Source organism: Anguilla anguilla, chromosome 14 (genome assembly GCF_013347855.1).
Source record: "Anguilla anguilla isolate fAngAng1 chromosome 14, fAngAng1.pri, whole genome shotgun sequence".
NCBI lineage: Eukaryota > Metazoa > Chordata > Actinopteri > Anguilliformes > Anguillidae > Anguilla > Anguilla anguilla.
Window position 1 is genome coordinate 41,191,634 of NC_049214.1, and position 24,910 is coordinate 41,216,543.

Consider the following 24,910-nt stretch of genomic DNA (forward strand, 5'->3'; position numbering starts at 1 on the left):
TGCAGATGTCACTTTAATCACTGTTTCTGTTGAAACACTGGCCAGTTGAGCAGTCTTTGTGACTGAAGCTCCTGCTATCTGTGCCCCAATATTGAACCCTCTTTCAAATTCACTTAGATCTTTTCCTCTTGCCATCTTCATCTAAAATTGAGGTCAACTGGACCTGCTCATAATTTTTACACATGCCACAGAGCATAATAGGATGTTAATAGCTCAATTGTATCATGCAGTACACTTGTACGGAAGCATCTGCATTTGTTATGTTTCTCCACTAATTTATTCAGGTTTTTCCTTTAATTTGTCACCTGCATGTACATAAAATGTAGATATGCAAGTCTGCCTTTATGACAGCAAATGAATAATGCAGTGAAATAATGAGCCATCTGATGTGCAGACGTCTGTCCTGTCTGTCGCTGATTTGTCAGTGTGACCTGGATCGAAAATTATAACTGGGGTCAGGGAAAATGGCAGCTGTGGAAGGTGCCCTCCATTCAGCACTTTTGATCAGAATCCAGCTTTGATAACTGGTTCTCCCGGTCCTTCACAATGCTCTAAAGTATTTAATCCTGGAAAAGTCATGGCCATTAATCAAGTATCTTGTCTTTGAAAAGTCTGGGCAGAATTTAACCCCTTAGCGCACATGCCAAATCTTGCCAGTCCTTGCCCATTTAGGGGGTACCCTAGTTAAAGCCTTATAACTCCAGATGTGAACACCACAGAGACTTGAAAAATGGCTTAAATGAAGCAGGACATTTGTACAATTTACAGTACTAATGCAGATTAGTTGATATTCATAATTGTGGAAGAAATAAAGTGCCACAAATGCAATTGTCTGGACAAAAAAATCAAAAATGAATTTGCACTTTTTTAGTTTGCAATGAAATACTGAGAGATTGCATATATACAGCAGGTTAAACTATACATGTGCTGGATCAAAAACTTCTTGACCACAAGTTCATAAAATTTAAGGGTGGATATGTAGAACTACTATAGAGTTATGAAGCTAAAACTAAGCAGTGTACCCATCGTCTCCAAATCTATCTAAAATGTCTAAATTATGCATTACTGTAAATCACAACATATTCACGTATTTCACTGCAAATCAACTGTTTTGTCTCTGGAAACTCACTGTTACATCATTTAAGATGGAACATTGCTATCAGGTTAAAAAATAATGCAAAGAGATTGTCACACAATGCGGTACAGTACCTAAATGTGTAATAATTAACTCTTGTATGTATTTCTATACTCTGTACTCTTGTATGTTTTCTTGTATGTGGATGGGACGACAGGAAAACAATTTTCAACCGTCCACCACGTTTTGGCAATGCTCCAACTCTCACGTCATCACTGTTGCATGCTTCACAAAAACTATTACACTACTAACTAACGCTTACATTAAAGTGTGAAATATCCACATTATGTAACACCACTAACCTATTTGAAGACACTCAATTTCAAAAATAACATATATAACCGAAGTATTTTGAGCAGTAATACTTACATAGCAATGATGAAATCTCATCTGTTTTCAGTAGATTGAGACAGAGACAGGAAATCAATGATAGAGTTCTATCCGCTCCTGTCTTACACCAGAAAATGATGTCAGTTAGGTCTATCAGCAAACATATGGCTTAGCTATGCTCAGAAATCCTCAATAATAATAATATTTTCCAAGAAATTCTGAAAAATAGTTGACAACGTTTCGTTAGCAGCGTCTTTGTTTTACTGCTACCACAGAGTGAATGCGTAATTGAATGCGATGAATACACTGACCTATAAAACGCTATTCCAAAAGCAAAATTAGAGGAAAATGGAACAGAGAGTCAGAAACAACAGCAATGTTAAACATTGTTAGAAGGCTTATACTCTCACCTACTAAATAAATGAATTGTTAATCAAGCCAGACTGTACCATAAAGGGCAACAACGCCGTAAACAACACGTGTGGTATTACGCACAGCTATTTTGGAAGATACCCAGGCATCACAAATGCATGTATATTTCACAAAGGGATTGTCCAAGACAATGTATGACCACTCAGTCTCAAAAGGGACATCTCTACGCGTAAAACCAACGGTAAGGTTGTATATTTATTCAATATTTAGTCCCAGACATTGACTGTAGAATGACATGGTATCATTTTTTAAACCTTTTTCTTGTTTATTTCGTTATTCAGTGATCAGTGTTTTCACTGCTGTATTGGCATATCTTATGGCTATTGTCGGGTTTATCTTGCTATGACGGAATACGATTTTTTAGTGGTGAAAGAATATTTTTATGAATGCCAAGATAGACAATATTGTCCATTATGTCATGGTTGGGGGGTGTAGTTGCAAATGAGAGTGCAGGAAGGGTGGCGTGTTAAATGAACGACCAGAGCGACAGTGGTGGTGCTGCGAAACTCCGTATTCAGCATAGTTGTAATGTATTGTCTACTTAAGAAACTAAAACAACGCGTTTCTGTTTTCAACGCGTACTTTGGTTGCAGTAGCACTGAATGTCTGAGTTAAGTAATCTAGGCACGCTGGCGTGCCGGCCAATAGGGCGCTTGCGCGAAGGGGTTAAAAAAGAAGAAAATATAAACATTCAGTGAACTGCACGAGAATGTTTTGTACAATATTTTTAAAAACAAAATTTGAAAGATTTTAAATGTGATTAAATGAACAAACGATAGTAATTACAAAACTTTGTCTTTTTTTCTTTAACCTGTTCAAACCGGGAGACACAAATTGCATCAAAAAGCATTCCCTTTAATCTCCATCAAATAACTCTCTGTATTACCAACATTAAAGCCAGGGCTGCGTTTGAAAACCACGCCTACTTTCAGAATGTTTACACTGTTCTCCTTTATCATCTCGTGTGCGAGATCCACCTATGGGGAATGACATCTGGTCATGACTCCTCAGAAGCATCCAATTGCACTCTGGCTCTGACAGACAATAGTGTGTCCAATGCTACAGGAGGCACCACCCTCCCGGAAGAGCATATAGAGCGCTACAGTGCTACTACTCCTCAGTTGACATTTGCTTCTCGCAACCATACAAAACTCAGCTCACAGCCTCGATCTTGTATCTCACAACTGGAACCTTATCACTTAACTGTCCGCAGGAGGAAATATCCTCAGATCGGCCTCCACCGGACATGAAAGGTTTGAGAGTGCAGTCAGTGTTGATAAGTTTGCTAGCTTGCCTCCCTTACTCACTAGCCTCCTTCTGTATTGGGCCACCCACACCTTCGATACACCCCCCCCCCCCCCCCCCCCCCCCGCACTCACTCATGTGGAACAGGACAGCTAGCCAACCACACTAGCCTGCTAGTGCTTAAAGCCAGCCGGCCACGCTGCCTTTATTCGCTTACCCTGCCTGCTAGCTCCCCGCTACATGGCTCTTTCTAAGCCCATCTCTCTCAAATTATCCAAAGAGCTATGCTCGCTAGCCTGCCCGGCCATGTGCGGTGCACTCATCACCGCCAAAGATACCCATCCTCTCTGTGTCTTCCTTTTCGACCCTGAGCTGGGTTGATCAGTCCAACCCAGACATATTTGGCCTTCCCCTCTCCCTCTCCGGTACCCTTATACTGGAGGAAGAGGCACCTGAGTCGGAGCACGATGACACGGACGTTGCGTGTAATGACTCAGGTGAGGAGAGCGCCATTCCTTCCGCCCAGTTAGCACCTGCTATGGGGAGGCTAGCATCCAACCCGACGCTGTGCTTCTGGAGGTGAGCGAGCGGGCCGCCACCCATCTCCACCTTGAATGGCCAGCTCTCCAGAACCCTTCCGATGAGGAGCGGGATGTTTACAATGAAAAAATTCCTAGGCCCTCACCCGGGCCCTCGGAAACAGCTTTTCCCAGTCCTTCCTGCTTGTGCTAATGAGGCACCATTGGAAGGACCCCCTTGACTTCAAGCACGGCTTTTCTGGCCTAGAAGTCAAAGACATGGCCACCCACGCCATGGGGGAACCCGTAACTGTTGAACCCTCCATAGCTCAACACCTGAACCCCATGCAGGGAGGGCTTTTGGTGCCACCAAAGCCCACTTGACCAAATCAGATGGGCCGCTTCACAGCCTCCATTCGCCAGGATTCCTACAGGTCCTCAGCCCTTGCAATCCAAGCTCTCAATGCCTCCTCTCTACTCTTGGTTTACCAAGCTGAGCTTATAGAAGAGATGGGGAAACAGCTTGAGAAGGGGAGCCCTTCCCCCATACTGTGGCAGGAGATTGTCACTGTTGTGTGTCCAGGCCTGCGGTCACTCCATGGCCCTGGCTGTAGCTGGTGAGCGGGTCCTGTGGCTTAATCTCTCTGGTCTGCCCAACAGTGAGAAGAGGCGCATTGTATGTGCTGACTGTCATGCAGCAGTGGTGCGATGATAAAAACAGAGGATGAGGCCTTCAAACTCTGCCTCCCTCGTGGCCCCCACAACCTCCGGCAGCAGGGTAACCCCCCTCCCAGGCCTTGGGGTAACATGACCGGCCACAGCGAAGAAACAATCACCCACCCCTGCTGACCCCAAACGGAAGCGGCCTGCCTGCCTTCCCTGCTGGGGGGCTAAGTCCATGTTCTGGGGTGGTCAGCCTCGTGGACACATGTTCATCTCCCCTCACCAAGAAGAGGTTCAGGGAGACGGCCCTTCTCCCCCCAGCCCCCATGTTTTCTGTGGTCAGGGCACATGGCCCTGTCCCCCAGCCTCAGTCAGACCTCTCAACACCCAGAGAGGGAGACACTGTTCTAGCACACAGGCACTGTTACCCACATTCAGTGTGCAGAACAACACCAGGCCACTTCTAATAAAGGCTTCTGCCCTGAAAGTCCAGAAAATAAAAAAACCGTGTGAAAAGATTCTCTTTACAACACACAAGACCTCCCCTGGTTTCACCACTAGGTGGAGCGCCAGCTCCATTATTCAATTTGGCCTCACCCAGCCAAATTTTCCCGCAGTCCTCCACATCGGCTGGGGCACTCACAAGCCACACTGTAGCCTGGCAGGCTGCGTCAGCCCCAGAATGGGTCCTGAGCACAAATGCTTGTAATGCTTCAGAAATGTGCCTTCAAAAAAAAACGTCACCATTAGCAAAAGCAGTAAAAGCTATATTTCATTTTATTGAGAAAGATGATGGTTCAGGAGGTGAAAGTGAAAGTGCATTTTCTGGAGATGAGGATTTTTATTTCCATGTGATGTTTCCATGCAATGAACCCTATTGATGACGAGGTGAATCCAACGTGAATATCTCTATTCTAGGTTACGTGTCTTTACTGCTTGTGTAATAAAATATGAACATTACAAGCTACTTATACTGCATATTCTACTGCTATTCACTATTATAGCTATTGGAATATATAAACATTGTTTTACAGACAATACAAAGCCGGCTGTTATTCTCAAACTGTGTTTGGTACAGTGAGACTTTCGTGTCACTTTCACTTTTGAAGCAGATTGCCAGTTGCTTCAGTAGCTTGTAAATGAATTGTTCAGTTTATGACAAAAAATTAGTACCGGAATAGTTATTTATTGTTTTTTTATCATATAAGTTATATATCATGTTAATGTATTTCTATTTTAGAATTTTTTATTGTTAAACATAATTATTGTTTGAATTGGTTGCAGTATCATCCAAATAAAAGAAAATAGTTCTATTCTACCATTGTGGTTCTCTGAACATATTCCGGCCAGGTACTCTGCTGGTATTTTTACCTATTATAAAGCAATGGCTCTTGCTGGCTTATGCTATCCTGTAGGTCTCTTCAGCCTTAAATACCAGCCATTCGTGACATTTGCCATTATCATCAAACTTCCATTTCTCACCATATTTTTTTTTTACCTCGCTTTGTTCTTTTTTGAGATTATCTTCCTATTTTCTACAAATTTTTGCCCCAGTCACCACATGTCACCACATCTCTTTTGACTGCTGGCTAACGTTAGATCATTTTGGCTGTGATTTTCACAGGAACATATTGGATAATGTTAGATGGTAGTTGATACTGCCGTAGCAGGTGGTACAACCATCAGCATGCATATTTAGTGCTCTATGATTATGACTGGTGACGAAAGCAGACTGCAGACATGTCAAATCAGAGTAGCCTAACAAATGCAAGACCAAGTTCAAGTTCAACTTTGTTGTCATGTGTATTAAAAATACAATGAAATACTTGTGCTCTGGCTCTCTCTGGCTTAACACAAGGGACACACAATAACAATACATACACATGATAACATTTCATACAACAGCAAAGTGCATTGTGCAATGCATATGGGAGCGTCCATTCCTTGCCTGACCCAATCAGAGCGCAGTAGGTCTCTTTTTAGTCATTCAGTCTGTTTAGCCAGCTAATCTTAGTTTTAGTTTCACTGCGAGCTAGAATAGTGAAGCTACTGTAGCCTGTCAGGGCACAGAATTCATCCCCAAGGTAACTCAGCAAGCTAGTTTGCTACCTAGCTTTCGTGTGGCGTTTTTGGGATTTGTGACTGTTCTTTTTGTGTTATGTGAGCTCCTGGGCGATAATGCGAGCTGTCCAGGGAAATGATTATTCTGCGATGGTTAACATACTGTAGGGGTCTGCAGTACTACCACCTAACAAAGGTTAATTTGTGTTGTGGGTTAGTGACATGCTACTCTATGTTAACTGGTTAGTTCATTTAATCAGTGTCATAAAATAAAAGTTAAATCAATAAGGTGTGTTTTTTTTTATTTTTTTTTATTTTTTATGATATCAATATCAATAACAAAAATAATAAAAATAATAATACTTTTTTTTTTTTTTTTTTTTTTTTTTGTAATTGAAATGATGATGGTGTCTTTGTACATAAATATCTGACAAGAGATTGCCTATATTATAGCACACATACAATACATTATTATGCTCTGACATAGGATGAGCAGGAAACAGATACTGACAGCTATTTTGAATGAAATTTCCCAACCAAATCCTGAGTATGCAATGTCTAAATCACCATCGTGCATTTGATAGATTAATGCCTCATCCTTTGCCTGTAACTCCTGTTGCACTTTAATGATATGGCTATCCTTTCTCTGCATCAAGGACATAAGTAAATTGTCCAGCTGAGGGAGTGCAAAATCAAATTCAGGGATGTCTTCAACAAATCCTAGTTCTTCCTCTGGTTTGGCATAAATTGTTTGCTGTGATGTATTAACATATGGGAAGAGGTAGTTTCCTATGGACCAAGATGTGCGGGGTGTAATACAAAATGATGTGGAATTGATTGGACAGGATTGCAAACTGTCATTGACATTGATGGAGAAGTGTCTGTGTGTAGTGGTAATGCATGCCTTTTGTCCGATCATAACTACTCTGGTTAGATTATTTGGGATATGAGTCAGATGTATCTCGCAGATTGTCTGGTCTGTCTGGGCTAATCCACAAAGTGGCTGTTTTCCTAGAGCATCGCATTCACAAAAGAAACCAAACGTAGTTTTATCACAACAACCAGTATTCAAAGCTCTCCATTCCCCTGATTTCAGTTGCGCGATAAGCCTGGGTAGGTCTTTCCTTTCTTTAAGAACATTGTCCTGCAACACTCCTATGTTATCTACCTGAACGATTTTCTTAAACACTTGTTCTGGCTGAAAAATGGGTATGGAAACTGTCAAGGTCATTGCATACATCTGTCTCATGTGACACCCAAACTGATTAAGACTATTCCCCGCAGAACAGGCCCATGATTTATCATGTATGTTGTTAAAAACAGTTTCGTTCCACCATTTCAGGATCTGCATTGGTGGGATCCTTTCAGTGGATTTGGAAGGTTTCCCCCCTTGGGGAGAGAAAGGTAAATGAATTCCTTCCATCAAGGGGCCATAGTCGAGAGGGCTGTAAAATCCTGCAGGAAGAGGATGCGAAGAAACTTTGCTCATTTGTAGAAGGTAGCTGTAAGGGATGGGCAATTTGCATCTTCCCACATTGTTCAGGAAGGTCTTTAAGTTGTCCACCTTTGTTTTGAAACAATTTTTCAGGCCAAACCATTTCATGATTACTTCCTCTGTAAAAAGCGTTGATGGCATTCTCCCTGCTAACACTTCTTGTAGAATATGTGAAATCTCTTGTTGCCTAATGGATGAAAATTGTGCACAGTATAGTTCTTTTTGCATGCGGTTAAAAGCTTTCCTGGTCTTCTGAGTGATAATTGATAGTGCAGTTGCAATGGTATGGATGTTGTTTACCGTCGTCTTCTCCTCCATCAGTCCTTCCTGCAAGTACGCATCTGTTTGGAGAACTTGTGAACCAATTAATTCCTTCAATTTTCCCTCATTCTTCCTTAAAAGTTGACTGTCCATCCAGTTAGACACTCCCAACCCAGCTCCAGTTGCGCTAAGTGCACTGTCCATGAACCCCAATAATTTCCGCCCTACTGGGGTTCCCGTTGAATGTGGAGTTTGGGGCCCCTCTGCCTGTTTTTCCATTGATGACCTGGTTGCCACCGCACCATGGTACTTCAGAAACGCCGTTGTCAATAGGTCCTTGTAGATGTCAGCCACACTCTCTCCTTTGCACAGCTCATCAATATCTGGAGACCACGCTGTCAGGTTCACCAGGACTGGTACATGGACCCACTGGACGTTGTTGATCAGGATTCCAGGATATGGTCTTGTCACTATGCCTGACTGGGGAGCGGGTTGCTGTTCTGGGCATTCCTGGAGCATCGCCACTGTCATCGGCAATATCAACATTAGGACACTCCCTCGCATCTTCGTTCTTTTCCTATCTTCCTGCTTGATCTGAAAAAAAATAAAAGTGTACACAAAAATCAGTGCCCACCCCCCCAACATTTAGACAGACACAAACATGACGTGCGATCAGTTATTCTCTGTTCTTTTGTAGAATTTTAACTGATCCACATGAAACCATTTGTTTGTGGTTCGTCGTGCTGTTGCCTTGTACTGGACTTTATATACAGTTTCTCCACATTTGTCAATGACTGTGTATGGGCCCTTCCAGTTAGCTGACCATGGCCCAGCATGATGGTAATTCTTTACCATTACCTCATCTCCCGGCTCAAATTTTTGCTCACTGACATGTTGGTCATAATACATTTTGTTGTATTTCTGAATCGAGCCAATCTGTTGAGCCGCTTGCTGGTACATAGCAGGTAAAGAAGAACAGAGGTTTTTCAGAAAGGTTTCAGTCGCCCATCCCTCTATCATGGGTCTCGGCACCTCTAGTAGCAGATGTTCTGGCATTCGCATTCCCCTCCCTGTCATCAATTCATGGGGGCTGTATCCTGTGCTTTTGTGAACAACCCCTCGCACAGACATCAAAATACTAGGGAGATTTTGAGCCCAATTGGTGCCATTTTCCAATACCATTTTTCTCAATGCGGTTTTGAGTGTTCTGTTTGTTCGTTCAACCCCGCCTGAAGACTGTGGATGGTGAGCTATGTGTAGTTGGTGCTTTATCCCAAGTAGTTTTGCCAAGTCTGTATGAATTTTTCCTGTGAAATGCATGCCTCTGTCACTTTCCAGGCTAAGTGGCAGACCCCATCTACAGTAGACTTGTTCCCATAATACCCGGGCTGTGGCGGATGCGGTATCGGACTTAATTGGGAACGCCTCTATCCATTTAGTGAATGTATCTATTATGATGAGAATGTACCTGTAGCCTCCTCTAGCTGCAGGGAGTGGACCTACATAATCGATCTGCAAATTTGTCCACGGTCCTTCGGCTAGACACGTGGGCCTCAGTCGCCCTTTCCTTTTCACTGGTGATGGATTAATCTGGGCACAGGTTAAACAATTTGTGCAATAATCTTTCACATTTTTGTCAACGTCTGGCCACCAAAACATGTTTTTTAATCGGTCTTTTGTTTTTTCTATACCTAAGTGCCCCCCCTGATTGTGGATATGATACATAATATAATTCCGCAATTCTGTGGGTGGGATCCATACTGGAATGTCATTTCCAGTGTACAACAGCATGCAATCATGGACCAGGAGTTGTGCATCAAACAGAGTCAATGGGCCCTCCAAAATTGCCTCCCCATTCTGTTTCTGCTTGATTGCTTCCCGCAAAACTGGATCCCGTTGCTGCGCAACCTTAAGGTCTGTCGGTTCCCTGACGTTTACCACAGCAACTAGTTCTGGTTCCGGTTCCAGAACATGGAATGGTCTCCCTGCTACAGCTGCTTTCTTTGCTAGCTCGTCCACAGCTAAATTACCATCTCCATGTTGGCTTACTCCTTTCTTCTGATGGGCTTTCACCTTTAATAGAGCAACCTTATGTGTACAGGACTTGGCTGCTGTCCACAAAGCCTGTATGGGTCCGACCTGTTTTAAAGGTTGGCCATCAGCGCTGGTGAAGCCCCTTTTCTGCCAAATGGGTAAATACTCAGTGAGAGAGTTAACAACAAATGCAGAGTCTGAAAAGATGTTTAAGTCTGAATCTGGAAAAACTGAAAAGGTCTGTAGGACTGCTGAAATTTCTGCTTTCTGAGCTGAGAAATGAGATGGACATCTGTAAAGGAAATCCCCATTGTCCGAATGAATCGCAAAGCCAGTATGATACTGACCATCCTGCCAATATCGGGACCCGTCCACATATACATCAATGGCTCCTTCTATAGCGCACACTTCAAAGACACTGTCCAGAGGCTGGACAGGTTTAGTGTCACAAGTGTGAGGGTCACCTTCATAGAGAAGTGTACGGGGTAACATGCATGAAGATTTGTACACAGTTTTCAAATTTTTGGAACCCAGATCCAAAGTCCATCGTGCTAATCTTGAATTAGATACTCCTTTCACTTTGCCATTCAAAAGAAGCTGAAGGGGTGTATGGGGAGTATGGAGTGTCACTTCATTAAAGCCGTAAATGTACTCGAAATGGGACATTCCCCAATGAACTGCCAAAAGGTGCCTGTTACATGAGTCAAATGCTTTCTCAACCGGAGAGAGCACACGGGAGGCATATGCAATGGGCCGCAGATTCTCCTGAACTTCCTGCAACAGAACTGCTGATAGAGCTTCCTCAGTGGCTGCGGTCTGCAAAATAAATGGCTGTGATCTGTCTGGATTACGCAATGCAGGAGCTTTAATTAGCGCATCTTTCAATTTTTCAAATGCCGTTTGATGTTCTGGACCCCAATCCAAAGCATCAGACTTTTTCTTTTTCCCCGAAAGTAAGGAGTTAAGCGGTCTGGCAATATCAGCAAAGCCTTCAATAAAGTCCCTACAAAATCCGACTATCCCCAAAAATGATCTTAAAGCTGTGACTGAAACTGGAACTGGAAGTCGCTGAATAATCTCTACCTTGTGTGGATCAGGAGTGCGCCCCCCTTTGGTAATTTTAATGCCCAAATAAGTTACTTCCGATTTGAGAAGTTGCGCTTTCTTGGGATTCAATTTGATTCCTGCTTCTTCAAGGAGGTGAAGCAGTTCTGCAAGTAAACTGACATGCTCCTCCCTTGTTGCAGTCTGCAACAATAGGTCATCAACATACTGAATGAGACATTCTGGTCTAGAAAAAGCACCTAGCACATTTGCCAAACACTGGTGGAATAATGTCGGTGAGTTAGCAAAACCTTGTGGAAGCACATTCCAAGTGTATTGGGTATTTTTAAATTTGAATGCAAATTTGTATTGGCAATCAGGATGCAGTGGGATGGACCAGAAACCATTGGAGACATCTAGGGCAGAATAATAGTTAGCTTCTGGGAGAAGGGATGCTAGAACATCAGGTGTGGCAGCTACCACAGGCGCACATGTGGGGGTGCACTTGTTGAGTTCCCTATAGTCAATACATAAACGCCATGAGTTATCCGGTTTACGTACAGGCCATATAGGAGCTAGGCATGGAGATAAGCACGGCCTAATGATACCTTGTTCAAGTAGGGAGTCAATTGCACTCTGCACATAGGGGTTTGCTTCATTCGGGTAGCTGTACTGTCTGAGAGGGGGTGGGTCCCGCCCCTGCACATTCACCTCTATGACACCCGGATCAATGCGACCACAATCATGCTTGCTTTTAGCGAAAGCCCCTCTGTGTTGTCCTAACAGGTCTGATAGCTGGGTATCATCATGTGACAACAAGCTATCCAAATCATAATCCTCTGCCTTCTTAATAGCAAACACCGCATGCACATCAGAAATTTCGACTAAATCATCCCCACTCTGAGTATTGCGCCAAATACAATTATTGCCATAATCGATTATGTATCCCCGCCTCTTCATTATGTCTGATCCCAAAATATTGCGAGCATCACCAGTTGTACTGAACCAAGCCTTAGCATTAAAAGAATCACTGCCAATTCGAAAAGTCAAACTGTCCGACTGAGAAGCAATAGACACTGTACCATCAAAACCTTCCAGAGTAATTGTATTCGTGGGATTGCGAGGGTGACTATCTGAGTGTATAATTGACAAGGAAGCACCAGAATCCACTAGCCAACTGTTGCATCGGCCTCCAACAGCAACATTTACAATTGGCCTACCATAGGTATCTCGTTCCAAAAGTGCAATGTGGTTCACGGAGGCCTGGAACCCCTATGCTGAAGCATTAGCACATTTCGATCCCATCCCCTTATTAGCTGCGCGCAATTCAGCGTTTTCGGCGCTCAGTTTTTGTAAAACCGACTGCATTTCACTGAGCTGTTTGCTAATCTCCGAATATGGAGATGTTCTTTTTAATGTTGAGTTGCATTCCTTGGCAATATGTCCTTCCTTTCCACAAGCATAACATAAAATTACCCCGTTTGGGTTAAACAAGGGGGGCCTTTCACCCCTCGCTTGTCTCACATCCTCCGGCACATAACCTTCATTTTTCCATGACACCGATTTACGAGTATGATTCGGGCGTGATGTGGTCTCGGCCAGTGCAGCCACTGGTTGCTTTCTAGATTGGTTAATGCTGAGATTCATGTTATATAGCTGTGTCATTTTTGCTACGATATCTGCGTATGCGGCATGCGAATCTATATGTAGCGCCAAAGCCCTCCGAGTATTCGAATCGCTTTGTGCAATCAATGCGGATTTGAATGCGGGATCCTGTTGTGTTAAACCAGCGATGCCACTATAAGACGAAAAGGCTTCCCATAGGCGCGCCGCATATGCGGCCGGGTGTTCAGAAGGACACATCACTACTTCCCTTATCTTTTCCCAATCCACAGCACGAGTGCCCAAAATGTCCAACAACCCCGTTTTTCTGCGTTGTTGGTTGGCCTCCCGATTTTGTATGTCCAGTGGAAGCGCACTAGCAAGAGCATGGGGTAAACAAGCAGACAAAATGACACATGCGTCAACATCAGTCAATCTATGTAGGCCGACCATACGTTCCAAATTCGCAAGAAACTCTACCGGATCTCGCTTTGAGGGAACAAATGCACCAATACTTTTTACGAGAGCCTCAATCTCGCTTGGAGACAGCGGCTTTACAGTGGTTGTAGTGGTTACTCTGTTTCCCCCTTCCCCCGGTATAATAGTAGTGGTCTCGTGAACTGGCGCTACGGGGAATTTTAGGGTACGTAACGAACTGCCATCCCCCACCAGAGGTAAACCTGTATTTTGTGCGTCACTCCAAACCGCGCCGTCACTTTCCTCCCGAACCCGGTTCCCCGGAGCGTTACTATTCTTCTCATACAAGTAATCGCACGTACCTCGTACGCTTTTTAATTCTGTCTGCGTAGCATAGAGTTCACAGTGGAGCTCCTCGTTCTTTATGTGTAATTGAGCTACCTCCTTGCGCAGATCTAGCTGGATTTCGGCATTCAAATTCGCGTTAAGTTGATGGCTTTGTAACGAGGTCAGAAGCTCACCAGTTTGCTGTCGCAAATTTTCATTCTCTGCTTTGAGAGCATCCAATGTTTTATTGCCTAATTTGTAAGAAGCAAGGACGCCTTTCAAAACCATTGCAACCTTACTTTTTTTCCTAAGTTTATTGGTCGTGTTCCTATCAAATTGGAAGGCAGCCCATTCATACGGCTTTTCCTGGTTCTCTATTCCCTCCAACATATCTGATTTGCCGTGCTTAGCAATGTACTGAAGAATAAACGATTCCATTATCATAGATTCTCTCAGTTGGTCCCACTTAATAAAGAGTTAGGAAAGCACCCTCGCACCACCTCTGTGCGCAAAAACCTCTATTTCCCAAAACAGCAATCGGGCTTGCTGATTCGAACCCAAAAAACAATTCCAAATACGTTACGATACGTTAATCACCGCAACCTGGTTCCGTGCGTTGAACCAAAATTAAACTTTATATTCCAGTTGCTTTAGGAATATTTTATACACCTACTGTATGGTTCAGTACCTCGAACCAACAACGCTATTCCAATTACTTTAGGAACGTATAGCTTGTCGCGTACAAATCCTAGCCACAGTCCGTCGGGCCCTATTCTGTTACTTTAGAATAGTTTGTCGATTTGTAAGCACGAAACAGGCAAGTTGCGTTAGTAACTTGTTAATTCCAAACAGTTCCCTATATCCAGTACGTCGGCAATTCAGTTGCTTTAGAATTGTTGTTTTAGAGAAATGAATGGACTTAAACCCTGCAACTTCTACTGCACCTTACAAACAAAGACTACTACCAACAATTTCAGTCAGGAAACCTCCTTTCCTTGTAGGTTCTTTGAAGACGTGAAACTGAATTAAAAGTGGAAGCTGTATCACGAAAGATGATACTCACCGTATGGGAAGCTGATGTCAGGAATGTCCCCTCTTTTTTTTTCAGCTCGCGTTGGGCTGGCTCGCCAATGTAAGAAAAAATAAGGTTCCGGACGAGAAAATCTTGGTCTTCGTAGAAACTGTCTTTATTGGCAAAATATGGCAGCAACAGAAAATACACGTAGCATGTACTCTGGGAGCATCGAAGTCAAAATGCACCCCGACTGTCTGTCTTGGCCTTCTTTTAAGCTGTTAGTTGTGATTTGATTAGTGGTACCAGTGATGATTGGTGAGTGAGATGATTAGTTTCTGTCAAGAGTCACACAATGCCTTAGCAACTCTGCTTTGTTAATCACTCCCGAGTCAGTTTCATTCACCCTTCTCCCTCTCCTGGCTGATTGTATCAATATGGCACTGTCAGTCTTTACAGTGATACTGAAGTCTTGTGAGCTGTGAACTAAGGCTTTCTTTCATCAGTGGGCCCAAGTATTGCGTTTTGGCACAACCTCTGTATTGAAGATTTGTAGTTGAACTAAAAATCTTACACACTGTTGACCATTACCTCCTCCTGGAACAGCTCAACAGTTATGTCAGCCTCTCCGGACTAGTTCTAAACTGGTTTAGGTCCTACCTCACTGACAGAGCAGAATATGTCACTCTGGGGGCTTCAAATCTGAAACCCACCCAGTCACATGCAGTGTCCCGCAAGGATCAGTCCTAGGTCCCATTTTATTTATTCTGTACCTCCTTCCACTTGGCCGCATCATCAGTCGCCATGATATATCTTTTCACTGCTATGCAGACGACATACAAATCTACCTTAACACCCTCCCTAGTGCCTCTGTTGCCATCACACGCCTGAACATCTGTTTGGAGGAGATAAGGGCATGGATGTCCCACAACTTTTTACAACTTAACAGCAGCAAAACTGAGGCCCTCCTGATTGGCACACCCCACCAGACTGTGCACTCAGACACACTTCAGCTCGCCATTTCAGGGCAAACCATTCCCCTCTCCACCTCCGTCACCAACCTTGGCATTAAGTTTGATCCATCCCTCACCTTCGACAGTCACATCAAAAATATATATAAAATTTCCTTCCACCATCTGAGAAATATTTCTAAACTTCGCCCCTCACTTAATCACTCTGACACTGTGAAACTAGTCCATGCCTTTATCTCCTCCAGATTAGACTACTGTAACAGCCTATACACAGGAATCCCAGCCAAAAGCGTTCAAAAACTACAATACATTCAAAACAGTGCAGCCCGGATTATCATGCAAGTTCACAAACACGAACACATCACCCCCATATTGGCATCTCTTCACTGGCTCCCCATAACCCAAAGAATCCATTACAAAGTCCTCCTTCTCACATTCATATGCATTCACTCACATGCCCCCACCTATCTGAAGGCCCTGCTACATCCCCAAACCTCCACCCACAGTCTCAGGTCCAAGGCCATCCACCAACTCCAGATTCCTAGGACCAGACTCCGCACCATGGGTGATCGCTCCTTCAGTGCTGTTGCCCCTCGCCTCTGGAACTCACTGCCAAACCACCTTCAGCTCCCTCAAACTCCCTTTAAAACTGGTCTCAAAACCCACCTGTACCACATTGCCTTCAAATAACTTCCTCCTTGACTTCTTTACTTGTTGTTTTAACCTTTAACCCTGTACTATTTTGTCTGTGTTCCTGGTACTGGTCGTTTTATTTTATTTTATTTTTCTTTCTTTTAAAAAGTGTACTACAGTTTTTTTGTGTATTGACCTCACAACATGTACAGCACTTTGAGATACTGCTTGAAAAGTGCTTTATAAATTAAATTTGTTATTATTATTATTATTATTATTATTATATTCACTCAAATCCAGCCCATTTTCCACCTGCGGTGTGCACTTTCCCCCATGTGCCCATGCGGGCTGTGCTCATGCGTGCCAATGATTCTGGAAAATAGAGCCTTTGATCATTGCTACTCTATCATTAAACGAGCTTACAGATCGATACCACGTCCTCACTTTGGGAAATCTGTCCATTCTTCTATGTTCTGATTGCTTGTCTATAAGCAGGAAATTAAGAGCACCAAGCTCATAGTGAGGACCATATTGTGTTGGTCAGAAAAATACTAAATTGGGCTCCAGGAATCACTGTTTGTAATAAATGGACTGATCCTATTTTTAAGACTTGTTCAAGTCTTGATGACAAAATGAGTCAATGGCAAGCTGTTTTAACATTTATTAGCGTGACTGGATTCACATTACAGATATCTGTAATTCCTTTATGACTAGTGTAAACACTCATTTAAGCCATCCATCTAACCATCCATCTAAGCCATTTATCATTTGCCAGCCACCTAGTCAAGATCAGGGTCGCGGTGGCCACAGAGCAAGCAGAGCAGCCCAGATATCCCTCTCCCCAGCAACTTCCTCCAACACATCCCGGTGGATCCCAAGGTGATCCCAGGGCAGCCTATGGATATAATTCCTCAAGCGTGTCCTAGGTCTACCTGTGGGTCTCCTTCAGGAAGTATCCTTATCAGATGTCCAAACCACCTCAACTGACTCCTTTCATTGCGGAGGAGCAGCAGCTCAAATTTGAGGTACTCCTGGACAGCTGAGCTCCCCTCCCTTTCAATTAGAGTAAGCCCTGCCACCCTAAAGAGAAATCCCATTTCGGCCGCTTTGATTTGCAATCTCACTCTTTCTGTCACTACCCATAGCTTGTGACTATAGATGAGACTGCATCACACTCAAATGCAAACCGCTCAAGTACACACTGAAGCTCACAGTACAATGAGGCTAAGAGAACAACATCATCTGCAAAACACCTTGAAATCCTGTCCATGAATACCAAGAACAGGAGGGGAGACAAAGCACACCCTTAGCGGAGTCCGACACCCACATTGAACACAGTGCTAGCTCTGAGTATACAGGGACTGAATGGCACACAACAGCCCTGTATTCCCGCAGCACATTCCACAAGATACCCCAGGGCACACGGTCATATACCTTCTCCAAATCCACAAAACCCATGGAGACTGGATAGGCAAACTCCAATGTCTCTTCAAATATCTGTGAGAGGGTAAAAAGCTGGTCTTCTGTTTTGCAGCATAATACATCAAACTCAAAGGCTAAATCTTCCTAAAGCTGGATTATCTGTCAGGTTCAGGAACTCTTCCAAGTCTGTGGAATAAGTCAAGAAATAGGAAATGAAATCTGAATAATCTGATTATAGTCCATGCATGTAGCTATGCAAGTTAAATGTATGATATAGCCTAGGCCTAGCAAGCTACATACCTGCTGATCCATGCTAGGTGGTTGGTTGGAAGGCTGAAGATCATTGCATTTAGGCTGTTCAAAAACTTGCTGGCCACAAAATCAGTAAAAATGCTGTCGTGGTTTGGTTGTCCTAATTTATACCCAGCCAGCACTGCGAAGTGGGTTTTTGAAACACAACTTAAATTATCTGTTTTTTCCAGAATAAGTCCCCTCATTTCCTGTTAAACAGTGATGTTTTGGCTATCCCTTGAATTCAGAAACTCTTGTGAAATTAAAAACCAGCAGTAGCCTTTTACGTTACATTGTTTTATTAATTATAATAATAACAATAATGATAATAATAACAATAATAATAATAATGATAGTAATAATAATAATAATAATAATATGCCCACCCCCTGGCAGGGAACCAGGGACCATTTCCTGTTTAGCCTAACAGGTGTCCTGCCTTTGCAAATTCAACAACTCTGAAATTTAAAAACAAGTAGTCTATGTTTCTACAGTGTTGCATTGTTTTAGTAGCCTAATAAGGTGGCTTTTAGCTGCCCTCTGTTGGTTTTTACTGCAGTAGGCTTGCCATTGGATAAAAAATGACCAACGTAAACTTACGTAAAACACATTCAGTGTTTGGTTTTTTAAATCCATATTAAATTCATTCATTTAAAAAAATTTAAGTGCTTTTATTTTTTTTCTCTCCAGTAGGCTAGCCATTTTCAAATCCATCCAAATTAATCAACTCTTGCAGAATTAAACAAAAGTAGACTTTGTTTGCGTATAACGGACTGTTTTAATAATGGCTTTCTACTGCATTTGATAGCCTAGCAAAAATCTAAACCACCAAGAATCTAAACCAGTGGTTCTCAGACTTGGTCCTGGAGGACCACTGTGTATGCTGGTTTTTGTCTCAACTACAACTGCAATCCCAAAATTTTAACAAGCTGTTAATATTTCTTGATTAGGTGCTTTCAATTTTTTAGGGCAATGGTCCCAAATCTTATCCAGAAAGGGTGTTGGCTTTTGTTTCAACCAAGTAGTTACACACCTGATTCTACAAATCAAGGTGCTTAACAAAGACTCTTGTGGTTGATTAGTAGAATCAGGTGTGGGCACCCACACTGGCCCTTTCTGGATAAAACTGGGGACCCCAGCTCTAAAACATGAAAAGCACCTAATTAAATAAAAAACGAACTAAAAAATAACAACTTGTTAAAATTCTGGGATTGAGGTTAGAATGAAAACCAGCATACACAGTGGTCCCCCAGGACCGAGTTCGAGAACCACTGATCTGAACTTTAACCTCAAAGCCCCTAGTGGTTGACGGCGTGCCAAGATTACTGAACTCAGACATTCAGTGCTACTGCAACCAAAGTATGAGTTAAAAACAGAAACACGTTGTTTTAGTTTCATTAGTAGATGATGCATGACAACTGTGCCGAATACGGAGTTTCGCAGCACCACCATTGTCGCTCTGGTCATTCATTTAACATGCACCCCCTTCCCGCAGTCTCATCTGCAACTACACCCCCCACCCATGACATAATGGACAATATTGTCTATCTTGGCATTCATAAAAATATTCTTTCACCACTAAAAAAATCATATTCCGTCACAGCAACAAGGTAAACCCGACAATAACCCTAAGATATGCCAATACAGCAGTGAAAACGCTGCTCACTGAATAAAAAAAATAAACAAGAAAGTTTTTAAAAATGATACCATGTCATTCTACAGTCAATATCTGGGACTAAATATTGAATAAATATACAACATTAGCATTGGTTTTACGCTTAGACATGTCCGCTTTGAGACAGTGGTCATATATTGTCTTGGACAATCCGTTTGTGAAATATACGCGCATGTGTGATGCGTGGGTACCTTACAAATTAGCTGTGCATAATACCACACGTGTTGTTTACGGCGTTGTCGCCCTTTTTAGTACTGTCTGGCTTGATTCACAATTCATTTATTCAGTAGTTTGAGAGTATAAGCTTTCTAACGATGTATAACAGGTCAGGTGTAATCAAAGGTTTTGTTATCATCGCATTCACTTACGCATTCATCCTGTGGCAGCAGTAAAGGACGCTGCACCTAATGAAACGTTGTCAACGATTTTTCGTAATTTCTCGGAAAATTGTCAGGGTTTTGACGGGTTGGACCCAAGCGCAGAGTAAAAAGGAGACTCAAAGGTAAATTAAACAAAGACAAACAAATTACAAAAGCAAACAGGAACAAACAAAAGGCCACAAGGGGCAATAACAAATGAAAACTCGAAAAATACTTAACAAAAACACAAGCATAGAAACTCAAAGTCAAAACACTGGGAACATATAACGAGGGCAGAAAACAGTAAACCGAAACAGTCAGGCAGAAATCAAGCAGAGCAAAACACAAGCAGACAAAACACAGACAGACGGAACACAAGCAGGCGGAACACATAGGCAGAAACACAAACCAAACGCAGGCAGAAACACAAGAAACCAGCACCCGAGTCAGGGAGGACAAAGGACTTAAATAGACTCAAAACCAACAAGACACAGGAGGGCACAATTAACAATCAAACCAGGACAGGGTGGGAACAACGAGACACAATCAGAAACAATAATAAAATAATTGAAAGCAACAATACAATTAACAGGGGAACGAGCAGGACACAAAACAGAAGTGCCACCATCTGGCAGCCCAACAAGGAAAAACAGAGGCAGAAACACAGAACCATGACAATAATACTATTATTATTGAGGACTTCTGGGCATAGCTAAGCCATATGTTTGCTGATAGACATAGCCGACATTGTTTTCTGGTGTAAGACAGAACCGGATAGAACTATATCATTGATTTACTGTCTCTGTCTCTATCTACTGAAAACAGATTAAGATTTCATCATTGCTATGTAAGTATTACTGCTCAAAATAATGGCTTGGATTGATCTCATAAATCATCCATGAATTACATTTTAACATAAACCAAATTCCATATCGCTCTATATCTCACATGATATTTCTCTTTCTTTCATTACCATACTCAGGCTTGTGAAGTACCTGCCCTGGTGTTGATGCCCCAGTGGATGGAGGTAGCCCAATAGCACCACCGCCAGAATTAGCATTCCCTGCAGTCTCTGCGGCCACAGGATGGCGTTACCATGGAGACTGCTGTTTTTGTGGGCCCTGCTCGCCCAGGCCTCCCAGGGCCGCCCTGCCATCACCAGCCCAGGTAGAGTCCCCACCCCCACCCTCCCTGCCTGCCACACGGGGATGACCAGGTAGAGTCCCCACTCCCACCCTCCCTGCCTACCACATGAGAATGACTAGGTAGAGTCCCCACTCCCACCCTCCCTGCCTGCCACTTGGGAACGATCAGAGGCACAACAGCAATGAAGGCTTGCAGGGTGAAAAGTCACAGCACCTTGACAGAAAAAAGCCTTGTCCAGAACATCAGCAGCTAGACCAGGAACAAAGCCTCCAGTTTAAAGGGAAACCAAGACTGTCAGTGTTTTCCTTACTTTATTATGTGTATCTAACTTGAGCTTTACATTTTTAACCCCTTCACACAGATGCCAAATCTGGCCAATTCTCACAGATATGCAGGGTGTTCTATATAAGACTTTAAAACTCCACATGTCTGGCATCACAGAGATGTGATTTTAATGTTCTTTTCTGGAACTTAATAAAGGCTATTTTGTGTTTTTGCTTGGGTTAGGGTTAGGGTTAGGGTGATTGTCCTCATCAGGGTTCACTGATGATAAAACATAGCACAACTGCATAGGCATTGGCATTTATCACCAGCATTTATTTCAGTCATGGGAACTGAATTTAATACAGCATGCGTGCTATCTAGCTACAAGTCGTAATTTCACTAACAAAGCCAAAGTTTCTAATCAATGGTTTAATAAACATTCTATTCATAAGCTGTAGTACTTACATTTAATTGTAGAAAATGGCGCTGATTCAATGTTTGCTAAACTTTCAAGGTATTATTTCAGATGATATACCTCAGAAATATAACATATGCCAGATTAGATCACGTTTTATTTGGCAGATGCTTTTATGCATACTGAAGGTTGTGGGGCAATGACAGAACATAGGTCAGATAAGTTAAATTACCAGTCATCCATAGTCATGAACATATTGTTGTAGTCTGTATTTCCCGGTCACTTGTCTCCCCTGTACTGTCTCTGTGTCTGTGTTCCCTGAGCTGCTTCACTCCCCTGTACTTGTGTGATTTCACTATTCGGGTGGTTCCGGGTTTTCGTGGTTTCCCCCCTTCTTTCCAGTCTCGCTTTACTTTCTTCCTGCTGATTTCTAGTTTTACTAATTTCTACTAATCCCTACTAACTTATAGATTGTAAAGTACTAACCTCACTAATATACTAACATGTGAATATTACTAATGGACTAACACACACTAGTTTTGGGTTTTTGATAGTTTAGATCACTATACTAATACATTAACCAGTCTCCCCTTTTCCATGCTGCGCTGTAGCTCCGCCCCTTTTCTTTCTAGCCTGCTCTAACGCTGAGTTCTGCAATTGCCTGCACCTGTCTCTTGCTCTGACTGCACCTCTCTCTCTCTGCACGTGTTTTACCTGCTTCACCCAGGCCGTCTATTATCATTGTTGTCTATGTGATTCCAGTCCGCGTTTTGTCAGTCCCCTGTCATTGAATTAGTTTTCCTAATGTTCTTCACCTGGATGTTGTTTGTTACTCCTCCCTCACTCACTTAACCCCTCCTTGATTGTTATCTTCCCCAGTGTATAAATGTCAGTCTTTTCCACCTGTTCAGTGTCAGAACGTTGATCATATTCATTGTGCCGATTATTTGTAAGCCTTTGTCTATTGAGATTCCTGCGACACCCCTTTGCCCGACTTCGAGTTTGCCTGCCCCTTTTGGTTTTGTTTGCTTCTGGTTTGACCTTCGCTTTGCCTTGACTTCTCTTTTGCCTGTCCCTTTGTACCTTTGCAATTCTGATCTCCTGGTTTTTGATTTTTTGCCTGTCTTTTCACTATTCTTTTGGAAACTCGATTTGGCACCGTCCTCTCTCTGACTACCTGGCTTCGAACCTCGGACTGATTAAAGACAACGTTTTTTGGATTTCCCTGGTCTGCGTGTGGGTCCTTACACAGAACATCACACATATAGTATACGTATTCTGTTACATTTGAGAAAATTAAAAAAATGAATATCTGTACAGATTACTTAATGGAAAACGTCATTCATTTCACAAGTGTATTAGCTAGCTATGTTAGACCTATAGCCCAGGATTCCATGTTTACATCCCAGTTCTATTTAAATGTCCAGAATAGCTATATACTGAACGAGGGAAAACACAAAACAGCCGCAACAGCACTATGGAGTAGCTACCATATGCCATATGCTGAGCGGTGCCCTCAGTGCAAAGGTCGTTATAACACTGCCTAATTACTGTTAGCATCTGGAATTCTTCATGTTGCTAAAAATGCTATTTTCAGTATCTCTGACCACCTCACCCCTTTGCTTGACATTTCGCTCATAGCATTCCAGGGTGTCCTCAACAGACATGTAGGTGGGGTTGAGAGGGCTTCTTTGATGATGAACACGGAGTCTAGAAGGGCTGCAAAATCCTTCACCTTTAAAATTTACCACAACAAATTTTTCATTTTTCAGTATATTTCCCTGCCAGTGGGTCACTGTTGGCCTACTTAATCCATACATTTTTTCTTTCTTTTCTCATTTGTGAGAAAAATAAACAATGAACCATGTGACAACTGTGTGGTATTGATGGGGGAATATTTTGACTAGTGAACTGTAGTGCCTGAAGAATATTTTTAGTTTTTTATTATGTAATATGGGAAGAAAAGAGGAAAAAGAAAAGAAGTTAAAATGGGAAATTAATTAATAAATAATTAAATTAAGCATTACAGAAACATATTGGTTTACCTATATTGTTTACAAATCAAGACTCTGTTTAGTAGTAAGGGTTGCGATGAGGTCGTGACCATGCCTAATGAAGTAATTTATGAAATGATATCATATATACGTCTGACTGACAAGTTCATTGTTGTGGGTTGGTATGGGCCTTTCACAAAGCTATTAGTTTCAAATGTGGAAATGGTAGTGGAAATGTTTAGTCCTGTTTAAACTAAGGCATATGGCTTGAATAAGTGAATGATGGCATCTGTCTTGAAAGACAATGTTTTGCACTGTCACCTGTGTTCCGTCGTCTTCTCCCACTTCTCCTCTGTTCGCTCATCTTAATGCCTGTCTTGACAGCTTGCCTCCAGTTGTTGTTTGATTTGCCGGCAGGTCTGGTGCCAGTGTCCAACTCACAACAGGTCTTTTGGAATTCTTTCATTTGGTGGATATGACCGAGCTTGTGTAGACAGGAATGGGACAGGAATGTGAACATGCTTTGGATGCACACTTGGGCGAGGAGATTTTTGTTGGGAACTTTGTTGCTGTTGCTCGATTGCTTGTGTCTGACACGCATTTCCTGTTTGCGGTAGAAAAATTGAGGGGAAGGAGCCTGGTAGGGTTTAGAAAAGTTTGTTACCGGATTGTATTAAGCTTTCAAGCGTGTATTTGATATTAGTTTGAGTTCTAAAAAACCCCATATTATAAGTAAAGTAAGGGAATTTTCCACTTTTTTCCTCTCTTAAGCACTCGCCTTGCAAACTAGCTGGTTAGTGAATTTGGCCACCTTCTTGCTGACTGGATATTTTGTGGTTTTTCAACCCCTCAGTAGCAAAATATAATAGTTTGCCTTTATTGCTACGTGCTAACATTAGCTATAGTTTATTGTGATCTGATTCCAGTAAACTTTTGGTTGTATTTTGTTCTGAGATATAGTTAGTTGATTATAACCCAAGTGATTCCGCTTCCGGTAGTTTTTTATGTGCTGTTTATTGAACGCTTAAAATTAGATAATTAAAAGTCCCTTTTTTTCCTCTGTGGTTTCTGCTGCTAGATGTCCAGAGCTACCCATGCATTTTTAAGCTATGGTCTTGGTGTTTCTGTCCCAGCAGTAACTTACTCTAGACATAGGGAAAGATA

The 24,910-nt window shown here is 42.5% G+C and overlaps 2 protein-coding genes across 2 annotated transcripts in view; one reads left to right on the plus strand and one right to left on the minus strand.

Annotated features, from left to right (window-relative positions):
* The window catches only part of fgfr1b (fibroblast growth factor receptor 1b), an 84,356-nt gene that overhangs the window by 11,850 nt on the left and 47,596 nt on the right, over positions 1–24,910 (plus strand). The window contains exon 2 of the mRNA XM_035390527.1: positions 20,910–21,094. Within this exon, the coding sequence (XP_035246418.1) occupies positions 21,013–21,094 (82 nt within the window). The 5' untranslated portion in view covers positions 20,910–21,012. The remainder of the gene's footprint in view (positions 1–20,909; positions 21,095–24,910) is intronic.
* LOC118213075 lies at positions 7,020–14,646 on the minus strand. Its single transcript, XM_035391724.1, has 3 exons — positions 14,628–14,646; positions 7,447–8,734; positions 7,020–7,060 (listed from the first exon to the last, which is right to left on the minus strand). The coding sequence occupies exons 2-3, from the start codon at positions 8,702–8,704 to the stop codon at positions 7,020–7,022; spliced, it is 1,299 nt and encodes a 432-aa protein (XP_035247615.1). The 5' UTR covers positions 8,705–8,734; positions 14,628–14,646.

Coding starts and splice junctions, on each gene's coding strand:
- LOC118213075 (XM_035391724.1), bottom strand. CDS start 8,704: ATGCGAGGGAGTGTCCTAATGTTGATATTGCCGATGACAGTGGCGATG. Junction 7,061..7,446: donor ATGGAGAGCTTTGAATACTG/GTTGTTGTGATA, acceptor GCACTCCCTCAG/CTGGACAATTTACTTATGTC.